Source organism: Nuphar pumila, chromosome 11, assembly GCF_984573655.1.
Source record: "Nuphar pumila chromosome 11, dmNupPumi1.hap1.1, whole genome shotgun sequence".
In the NCBI taxonomy this organism is placed as follows: Eukaryota; Viridiplantae; Streptophyta; class Magnoliopsida; order Nymphaeales; family Nymphaeaceae; genus Nuphar; species Nuphar pumila.
The window spans coordinates 57,108,037-57,119,496 of NC_143259.1; the positions used below are offsets into that span (position 1 = coordinate 57,108,037).

General features: G+C 36.3%; 1 protein-coding gene across 1 annotated transcript; it reads right to left on the minus strand.

Annotated features, from left to right (window-relative positions):
• Positions 1 to 8,319: 8,319 nt before the first annotated feature.
• Positions 8,320 to 9,668, minus strand: LOC149822382 (uncharacterized). The gene is made up of 2 exons (XM_089981493.1): positions 9,438 to 9,668; positions 8,320 to 8,603 (listed from the first exon to the last, which is right to left on the minus strand). Exons 1-2 carry the CDS (start codon positions 9,657 to 9,659, stop codon positions 8,517 to 8,519), a joined length of 309 nt encoding a protein of 102 aa, XP_089837619.1. The 5' UTR covers positions 9,660 to 9,668; the 3' UTR covers positions 8,320 to 8,516.
• Positions 9,669 to 11,460: the final 1,792 nt, after the last annotated feature.

Below are 11,460 nucleotides of genomic sequence, written 5' to 3' on the forward strand. Positions count from 1 at the left end.
TCTAACTATTTATATTTATATTTAATTTTTTTTCTTTTCTAAAAAAAAACAAACATTTAAAATGATTTTTTAAAAAAAAACTATTTTCTCTATCTTTTATTTTTAATTGAAAACTAAAACTAAACTACTATGAATATAACAAAAACTAAAATATGTATAAAAAATGTAAAATAAAACTATTTTTCATGCATTTTTTATTTTTAAATCATTTTAGCACATTTACTCGAAAACTATCATAAAATTGGGTTTTTGAAACATTATTTTATAAAATCATGCATATTTAAATGTTAATAAACCCTGAATTATATGCATGATCATGACTCTCTAACGATGCCGCTAGGGTGGTGATTCCCTAACGATGCCATTGGGGTGGTGATTCCGTAATGATGCTACTGGAGTGATGATTCTTCAGTAATGCCGTTGGAGTGGTGACTCTTTAGCGATGCCATTAGAGTGGTGATTCTCTAATGAAGGTCGTTGGAGTGGTGATTCTCCAGTGACAACGTTAGAGTGGTGATTCTCTAACGATGCCGTCAGAGTGGTGATTCTCTGACGATGCCATTAGGGTGGTGATGCTCTAATGATGCTGCTGGGGTGGTGATTCCCCAGTAATGCCGTTAGGGTGGTGATTCCCTGACGATGTCATTAGGGTGGTGATTCCCTAATGATGTTGTTGAAGTGGTGACTCTTCAACAATGCCGTTAGAGTGGTGATTCTCTAACGATGCCTCTAGGGTGGTGATTCCCTAACAATGTTATGAGTAATGATTCTCTTTGTTTTGTTGTGTTAGAGTGGTGATTCTCTAACGTTGGTCGTCTAGAATGGTGACTTTATAGCGATAGCGAACTTGTGTGTGTCGCTTGAGGTTGTTCGAGGAACATGTTTATATGTCGTGTTGTTGCACGATTAAGTTATGGTGTATTTTGCTTGAATTATGTGTAGTGCGTCCGATGATTTTTTGAATGATTGCTGCGATTATCGTTTAGCGAGCATAGTTGTCAGACCTATCGACTAATTATTATTACGTCTTTGTGTCCTGATAGATGACTTGGAAAACCAAATGCGATGATATTATGGGCACTGTGAACAACCTTGCAGAGGTTATGCAACAACAAGTGGTTGCAATGCAACAAATAGGTGCGAATCTTCAGTTAGTGGGCCAAGATAGGCAGAGCGTAGGTACGATTACCTATAAGCGCTTCATGGAATTAGATCCTCCTGCTTTTATGGGCAAGACGGACCCTGAAGCTGCTGAGTCATGGATACGTGAGATAAAACATATTTTTCGTGTTTTGAACATTCCAGAGGAGCTGAAAGTGAATTTTGGTACTTATCGTTTGAAAGACCATGCTGAGAAGTGGTGGGACACGATCTCATCGGTTAAATTCAAAGACAAGAATGTTACATGGGATGAATTTGTTAAAGTTTTTAACTCGGCGTATTTTCCTAAGCATGAATGAAGTAAGAAAATGCAAGAATTCCTAGACCTGCAGCAGAGGACGACGACCCTGTCTGACTATAATACTAAGTTTCGTTGTTTGAAGCGATATTGTCCAAACATTTACGTTGCGGAAAAGGAACGAGCAATGAAGTTTGCTCATGGTTTGAGGCCTACTCTGAGAACCAAAGTGTTCACTAGCGAACCAAAGTCGCTCAAAGAGGCTATTGAGGTAGCTACTCTATTGGATGAAGACCAATCCAAGCAACAACCCAAGGTTTTTGCGATTGCGAGTGAGAAGATTCCTAGTAGGAAGGAGTCCTCGCTACCTACTAGGAAGCGGAAGCGTCAGGAAGTACATCAGAACCCCCAGCAAAGGCAATCCCAGCGATCGAATGTCCAACGGAAGTGTCGACGATGCAATGAAGATCATTCTTTCGAAGCTTTCCCTCACTACGATGGCAAGTGTTTCAAGTGTAGACAACCAGGGCATATTGCCAAGTTTTGTTCGAGGAAGTCTACTAGAGACTTAGTTGTTGCCGATTAGGCACTGTCAGAAGAGATCTGACCATTTTGTCGTTGTTTGATGTTTTGTGATTTCGCGAACGAAATCCTTTTTAAGGAGGGTAGAATGTAAGACCCACGATTTTTTCTGAGGAATTCACTGTTTGCGTGAAGTTGAGGTGCATACTTTCGTATGTTTATGAGGTGGCCACACGCATAATTAGATATTATGTGAAATATGCTTTGAATTTCGGTTCGTAATGAGCGAGATCTGAAATCACGTAAGTATAATATATGAGTTAGAAGAGCACAATTCTGGACAAATTAACTTCTGAAAATTTAAGGGTAAGTTCATAATATATGTATTTAGTTTATCCCCGAAATTGGGACCTATATGACGAAAAAACCCCGTCAGTGCATGTGAATTACTGAATTGCTTATCGATAGTACGCGAGTCGTAACGAGAGCATTTCTCGCAAATGATGGAAAATTTCTCTATGAAGCTTTGAAAATTTTATGGTGATTAAGAATTTGAAAATGAATATATTATGTGATGAAGTCAAATTTTATTTTAAAAGTATTAAATGAACATTTATTTTTATTATTTAATTATTGTTTTTGGATCTGAAGATGACCCAGACCCATGGGACGACCCAGACCCTTTTTGCGCCCCTCTAGTGGACGTTTGTGACCATGAGGACCAGCTGGTCAATGGTTGACCAGCTGGGCGGTGGCATGAGTGTAAAAACCCAACTTTCCATTTGAATCCTAGCTGTGGGTTGGTCAAGCGGGCGACAAACCATGGCATTTTCGTTAGAACTTAAGTGCAGCCTAAAGGGCGCACATGCACTGGTTGTAAGGGGCGGCAACCCTAGGACATTCCCTGTAAATTTTCTATAACTTTAATGGCATTTTAAAACCTCAAGGAGTGGCATTTTTGAAAGGGTTTTCAAGGATTTCAAATAGAGGATTTTGATAGGTGGAGTGGCCGACTATTGGGGGGGGGGGGGCGTGGAGCACCCCAGCCCTCCATCTTCCCTCAATTCATCCTAGCCCCACATTTCCAAAACCCTACCTTTTTAAACCTTCAAGAAAGAGAGAGAAACCCATTTGGTGATTTTCTTGGAGTCTCTCTCTCTCCTCTCTTCACTCTCTTCTCTCTATTCCCTCAACCATGGGACTCCTCTACCATTGGAGTTGTGCACCTCCCTTGAGCTTAGGTGTAGTGGTGGGTACCAAGACGGGACTCCCTCCTATACCACGAGCTTGGTTGAGCCCTTCTTTCTTGTCCGTTTTGGCACGCAATAAGGGTGAATTTCCTTTTCACATATCCATGTATGTGGTTTTCGGTGAGCAAGCTGCTATGTTCTCTTGCGTTTTTGTGAGTTTACCATTCTGTTTCCTTATGTGCTTGTAACCGTGTGATGGCATGGAGTTACTTTCTTCTTTTCCTTGCCTTGCACGTTGATTTACTTTGTATTTCACCTTCTTTTTGTATGATTTGTGTTAGCAGGTCGGATCTGGACAGACTCCTGCTTAGCCTTTGGGATTTTCTCCCATTCGTCGTGCTTTTTAGCCTTGTTAGCGAGCCTCAAGGCTGCAGCTTTTGGGGCTGCATAGGAGTATCATGCTGTTCCAATTGACCGATAAATCCTTAGTTTCGACTCATCACGTCGTGGACGAAGAGTGCACGATTGTCCAAAGCAAACTTATATATACATAGTTATGTATGCATAAAGAAATGGTAAACCCGTCGATATGCATAGTGTGGTTTCACACTTTTGTGTATATGTCCGCTTTTGCATAGAACACAAAGTGCTTGCAAATGATACCTTATCGAATGCCTTCAAATAATATAAGGTTTTTGCATAATTAAGAAACTTATGGCGTATGTCAAACGAAATAATGAAATTGTGGCACTTCTCTTGTCATACGTTACTGGCACCATGGCACGTCACAAATTATTTACTTTAAGCGTATCATCATGTGTTATGTGACGTAGTGCTATGAAGAAGTTCGTGTAGCATGTACACTGTCACACACTCTAGCACAAAAGCTAGCGCACAAATGAATGCAATCACATGCTTGTATTTGTTATATTTGGATGTACGAATCACCTTGGCAATTAAATGTGTTCCCTAAGTACGAAGGGATCTTGTGACACATATATGGAGACTTTAGTCTTTTGAGACTTATGTGATATTTGGAATGCCTTGGCGAGTTTTGCTGAGGGTGATGGCCCCACCTCGTGAGACGAACTCACTTATGTTAGAGATACATAGTTTTTATATGCTTTTACACGTCTCGTGATTTGTTTCTAGAGACGCCTTACCGTGGCTAAATGTTTCTAATTGTCTTATCATGATGCACATTGCTTTGGATTGCTACATTGCTTGTTCTCGTACTTGTCGCAGGATGCACAAGTATGTTCACTCACACCTATGATTTGCTTGCATAATTCGCTGAATTGCATTGACTTATGTTCTAAAAGCATGTTATTGCTAGTAGTTATCACTTATTGCTCTATGTGTAGTTTTGCCACTCTCTTTATACTTGCTTATGCAATACCTGTTCAATTATTGCGAATGAATGAATGAATAAATGATAATGTTAAGTGTATCATGATAGACTTGCTTTCATTTTCCACATATTGGTATATTGTGTTTTGGTTCGCCTCACCACCTCGCAAGAGGTCTGACCCCGTTTCATGGGGGTGTAGGTGTTTGCTTATAGGTGCGTGATGGAGCTCGATGTGCGGCAGAAGACATGAACCCACACTTCTAGAACGTCGAAGATCTTGACAGTGTTTTTGTAAAGGGAAGGATTGCATCATTTTGTAAAATGTAGTAATAAAATATGTTTCATGTTTTTTGTTGCTTCTCTCTGTGATCTACCCAGAGTTTTCCACTTGTTTTCCCTTTCTGTTTTTTCCGCTTTGCGCATTGTTTTAAAAAAAAAATGTTTACCCTAAAATCTAAAGGATTTTCCAAGTCGGGAATTATGGGGCATCACAGCTAAGGCTTTATGAGTTTTGGTCGAGTATGATGGACCCACTAAGCCTTGTAGGTTGACCTAGAACTAGTTGGATTAAACTAGATGGTTCAATAGAGTAGGGTTGACATAGGCTAAGATGGGCTCATGGTTGGCATTCTTTGGACTCGGTATCATATCGGCTGCATGTAACTCATTGGTGAGTCAACTTGGTGACTCCAATGAGTCAAGGTTTTTTGTTTAATTTATTAAAAATAAATAACAAATATATATTTTATAATACAAAATTTTAAATAACAAATAAGTATGATTTATTATATATAATAATAGATGCAACTTAGAATTTTTATATAAATATGTACATATTGACATATTAGATATATTTTTAGACTATTGCTTTTTTTGTAAGAGAGAAAAAAATTAAGTTACATGTATTATGAAAGATTTCTGAAAACATGATACATTATTTCACTATTTTAAATTGAAAATAGTGATATTTATAAAATATTATGATATATTTAATAAAATATAAATATCACAATTTAATCACAATATTTGTATTCTAAAGATGAAAGCTTCAAAAAATTGCATGAGTGATTTAAGATGCATTGAATAGTGCCATCTTTGGTAAAATCTCCATTTCTTATCATGATTCTATTAATAAATGTTAATATTTATCATTTAATTCATTAGCTCTCTCTCTCTCCATTGAATTCTATTTGAGTTCCTCTCACCCACCGAGAACTATGACCAATAATAGAAAGCATTTTTCTTTGAAAGTGTAAAGAAACTTTGAAAAATAGAAAGCTTTAAGTGTTTTTAATTAATAATTTAAATTTTTAAACAAAACCAATTTATCCTTTATGGCAGTGAAAATTTGGACTGATTAAATGATAAACTTGGTTGAGTCTTAACTACACTAGCCATGTCAAAGCATTGACTCAGCCAAATTTGGTGCTAACCGAGTCATATTGTTTTTCTAACTCGGTTAAGGTTGAAACTGCCAACTTGGGTGAGTCACGAGTTGAGTCGCCGAGTTTGCCAACTATGGATGTGATCACACTACTACATGGTCTCTTTACTCTAGTTCTAGATGGCTAGAATAGGGAAAGAGATCCTTACTAGTAGAGTTCTAAATGGATTATAAACCTAGACAAATAGGATTTTCAATCAAGATATCTAGATTTAGCTAGCAAGTTGTTTTTGATTGGGTAAAAAGTGAGGTAATAGGCTAAGATTAGTTGGGATTGCATGACTTATCTTAAGGAGTTTATTTAGAGAAGAAGAAAAATGGTTTTGATGAGATTACTAGGCTTATCTCAATGTTTTGGAAGGCAAAAATTCATGATTAGGTAAATTGGTTTGGGCCAAGACACAATTTTCTAAGCGAAATAGGTCCAAAATGATAGATTTTTAATATATTTCTTCATAGTCAATGAGTCTTGCTCATTTAAAAGTTTTTAGACTCTCCATCTTTATGAGATTAAATTAGTGGTTATTGAAGGATGATCTCATATACATGCACTTATATAACTAGTTGTTTTCAAATTTGAGAGCCAAATAAAAGATTTATTCTAGTGAAAAAGAACACACATACTTATTTTATGATGACTTCAATTAGCAACAAACATTAAAAGTGAAGTCAGATCAACAGAATCAAATTGTTTCTGAGTAATGCAAGTTGCACACACTCATTTTGCACTCACTCTTCTCATGTTTGCAACACTTTCTAAGGCAAGCATCCAATCATGTAATGAAATTTTTTATTTTCAACATTCACTTTCAAAACTTTTAGCAATGGGGCAATTCTTTTTTATCTTGAAAAAAATAGTTAGCATTCACATTGCATTTCATAAGTCCTACCATAACACTCAAACATTATGTCATGCACCCTTGTCAATTATAAATGCCATCTTTGTCTTGTCATTCGTTTATCATGAAGTTCTTTAGCATCATATTATAATTGTCTTATCAATAACATTCATATTGCAGACAATCATTCAACATGTAACAATAATTATTTTGATTTTTTTTTACAATCTTTGTAAATTTTATCCAAAATTGGGTTTTTTCACAATGCCCAAATCATTGTCATACTTTTGTAAAAAATGTCATTTTGAGCTATATTTTAAAAATATATCTTTATCTTACTATATTTAGTCATATTTATTTCATTTTAAGACCAATGGTTGGTCATCGGTAAGACCTCCAATCTTGAACGACTACTCATTATGCAGAAAAGACCCTCATGTGAAATAAGTTTCTTGCTTCATCTTGAGACCGATGATTGGTTACTGGCACGACCCTCATGCTTTGAATGATTGATCATTAAGCTAAGGAGTAAGGAACGTCTACAAATGCCTTTTGTCAATATAATCATTTTTCATCAAAGATGACAATATCAAAAAGCTAAGCTCAAGTATCTTTTGCATTATCCTCTCAAAAAGTTATTCTTTCATGAGTTAGAAAATTTGCCTTAAGAACTATTTTTTAAGGCAAGTTGGGGTTAAGGAGACCCCTACCAGATATCTCTTAAGCCCTATATGGCAAAGGGATTCAAACTTGGGCCTTTAGCTTGGCACAAGACCCCTTTTGCCACATGAGATACCACCTTGGTGGTAATTCGTCTTAATAATTTGCTTCATGATCACCTTGATCAAAATAGGTCAAAACAAAATATTTTATTGTACATCATCATGCCATATGCATTTTTCTACATGTTACTAATTTTTTTTTTCAACTAACATAGTTCTTAAAAACCCAATTGTCCCATATCCCATTAGAAAAAACCTACCTAATCTTATCTTAGGATCAACATGTAGATAGATGGATATTAGGTTCAAAGGTTGTCTCACGTATAGATGAAGCAATCTAAAACCCATTTGGCGAGCACATAAATCATTTCATCAACATTTATCTCCAAAGCATGTTTAAACCATAAATATTATTCCAAATGTCTATCATATTCTAATATTTTTTGTCTGAAAGCTTGTCTTTGTCTTTGTCTTTCAAAAGTAGTATTTGTCTCTCGCAAACTTACACTACAACAAAGCAGTAGATTAGCGACGACCACATTCCGTCGCTAATCCGTCGCTAACCATGTTAGCGACGGATTAGCGACAACGCGGCGACAGTATGCTTACGTCGCGAATATTTCGACGCTAACTGGCGACGGAATAATTCCGTCGCCAAGTCCGTCGCTAATTGCGACGGAATAACGAGCGCTATATTCCGTCGCCAATCCGCCGGTACTAAACGGCGACCACGGCGTGGCGACGGATTTAATTCCGTCGCTAAGCCGTCGCTAGATTAATATGAATAGCGACGGAATCATCCGTCTCAAAAACGAAAAAAAATCAAAAAAAAATTATTTAAAAATTAATTACCGAGAACTGTACAATTTATATTTCCTGTACAATTTATATTTCCTGTAAATAAAAAACAAACCACACAAAAAAATTCATATAACAAGTATCTATAATAATTAATCGTTCCACCTTAAAACTAAGAAGTTTAATTATTTACAATTCAACAATTACAATTAGGAAAAATAAAAAAAATAGAACTTCTTCAACACAGTCCTCTAATCATCACCAAGATTTTGTGCGTCTTCTTGTTCATTGTCTTTATCTGTCCCTTCAGCTCCACTACCCTGATTATCGCTAGCAGCCTACACAAGAAAAGAACAGTCAGTATTGATAAACAAAATATAATGAAATAAATTACACACTATATGTGATTCTATCATGTGCTCATGTGTGATCTAAGGCAATAAAAAAACTCTATATGTGATTCTATCATGCTCATATGTGTGCTAAGGCAGTCAAAAAATTGAATATGTGATTATAGCATGTTCATATGTGTTCTAAGGCATATAAAAAAACTCTATATGTGATTCTACCATGCTCAGATGTGCTTTAAGGCAGGCAAAAAACTATATATGTGATTCGATCATGCTCGTATGTGTGCTAAGGCAGTAAAAAAATTGAATATGTGAATATAGCATGCTCATATGTGCTCTAAGGCAGGCAAAGCCAAAAATTTTATATGTGATTCTATCATAAATGATATATAACATGTTCATATGTGTTCTAAGGCAGTTAAAAAACTCTATATGTTATTATAGCATGTTCATATGTGTGCTAAGGCAGTCAAAAAACAGAATATGTGATTATAATATGCTCATATGTGTTCTTAGGCAGTAAAAAAACTGAATATGTGATTATAGCATGCTTATGTGTTCTAATGCAATCAAAAAAACTTTATATGTGATTCTATCATGCTCATATGTGCTCTAAGACAGACAAAAAGTTAAATATATATATATATATATATATATGTGATTCTATCATGCTCATATGTGTGCTAAGGCAGTAAAAAAATTGAATATGTGATTATAGCATGTTCATATGTGTTCTAAGGCATCTAGAAAAACTCTATATGTGATTCTACCATGCTCAGATGTGCTTTAAGACAGTCAAAAAAACTATATATGTGATTATACCTGAGAGGGACCTGGAATCGAAGATCCCCTATCCTGAACAGCGGCCTTGATCTCATTTCGGAGAAAGGGGGCGACGGTGTATTGGAAGTAGTTATTCAGTGATTCATTAATGATCTCGCGTACATCATCACCGGAAAGAATAGTCGGCTGCTTGGAGCTTATGTCGGCGCAAGAAGTTGGTGAGCCGTAACTGGAAGAACCAATAACTGGTGAAGTGTTCATATTACTCCCAAACCCGAACACGCGACCTTTTTTGGGTTCACCTGCTGCAGTCACCCATGCTGTAGGATTAAATGATGGATGCTGAGTAGCGTCTTCTCCATATCGCTCTACCATTTGTTGCTCATATGCCTCCTACAAAATAATGTTTAAAGTATTCATTAATAATTAATGATAACATTATGATGACTTGCATATATATTGCAATGATTATTAATAGAATTAATACATACCGTTGTCGTTCTCGCCTTCTCTGATACGAAGACTCCCGTGGTCTTCCGTTTATGTGTTTCTACAAACACATCCTTATATGGTACACTGCCTCCTTTTTCTGCTTCCTGCGAAGTTAAATGACAAAAGATTTAGTACACAAATTTGCAACAATACTTATAAAATTAATATTATATATTGATGAGTTACCATTTTCTTTAGGTGGCTCCCAAATGTCTTAGATCCACCTGTGTGTAGATGGGCTTCGGGCATCTTCGATCGATTTTGTGAAGCCTTCGCAGAGCGATTTTTAAATGCATCTCCCGCCCACATATCGCACATTTCATCCCAGTAATCTCTCCTGATAGTAATAGGACCATGGCCCTTCCACAGTAATGGATCATCTACTATGCCAGATGCTTTTTTTGCTGCAGTCTTCATAGTGTGCAACATGTCTGCAAATCGATTGGCAGCCACCTTCTGCCACACCTTCCTTGCATCATTTTCTTCCACTGTAGTTGCAAAGCGATTCGAAGCCTACAAATATTTTCAGAAAGTTAGTAGACATTGCTTAAATAAATTAAATATGAAACACATTAACTATGAGGAACAACTGTATACCATGAATGAGGACCACAATCTGTCTAATACCTCCTTTGGGTACTCTTTCCATTGAGCAACTGGTCCTGGTAGATGTTGAAGAAGTGAATTCCTAATCTCCCGTACTACTTCTTGTGGCTCAAACCTCGTGCCGCACATGAATTGTTACACAGTAAATATCAATATAAAATATTTAAAAGATATGCAATAATTGAAAACAAAATACTTACGGTCGATTATCGATATACACTATTCGAATGAGTCTTCTTGTGCCAGCCTGAGAAGACCCTGTTTCCTGTGTTGGCTGTTGACTTGTGCGATCAACTGGTGTAGGTGGGTCGTGTACAGGCGCAACATCATCTGTAAAAAAATACACACCAAGTTCTCAGAATGTGCATTTGAACTAATCAAGCATCTAATTAGTTATATGATATACCTATCACAGGAGCCCGTGAAGATGAAGGTTGAGCCTGGCTACTACTGGATGAGCGACCACTATAACCTCCACGAACCATATTCTAACAAATAACATATGTCATACAATACATTCAAATAATTCACATCAAGTATTACAATGCATTCAAGTCATTCACATCAAGCATTGCAATGCATTCAAATAATTCAAATCATTGACATCAAGTATTGCACTAATTCAAATCATTCGTTAATTGCATAAATTATAATACATTCAGATAATTGAAATCATTCACATCAAGTATTACAATGCATTCGAATCATTCGTATCAAGTATTACAATACATTGAAATAAAATTTTTAATCATTCACACCAAGTATTGCAATATAACTCACATCAAGTATTACAATGCATTTAAATAGAGGTTTGTAGTATAAGATTTTGCTCACTAGCTTGAGAATTCTTCCTCGTCACTAGTTTGACTTTCTTCTTCTTCTTCTTCTTCTTCTTCTTCTTCTTCTTCTTTATTGTTTGCCCATCCACTTGGTACATCATTTGGATCACATTCCTCTATGAATG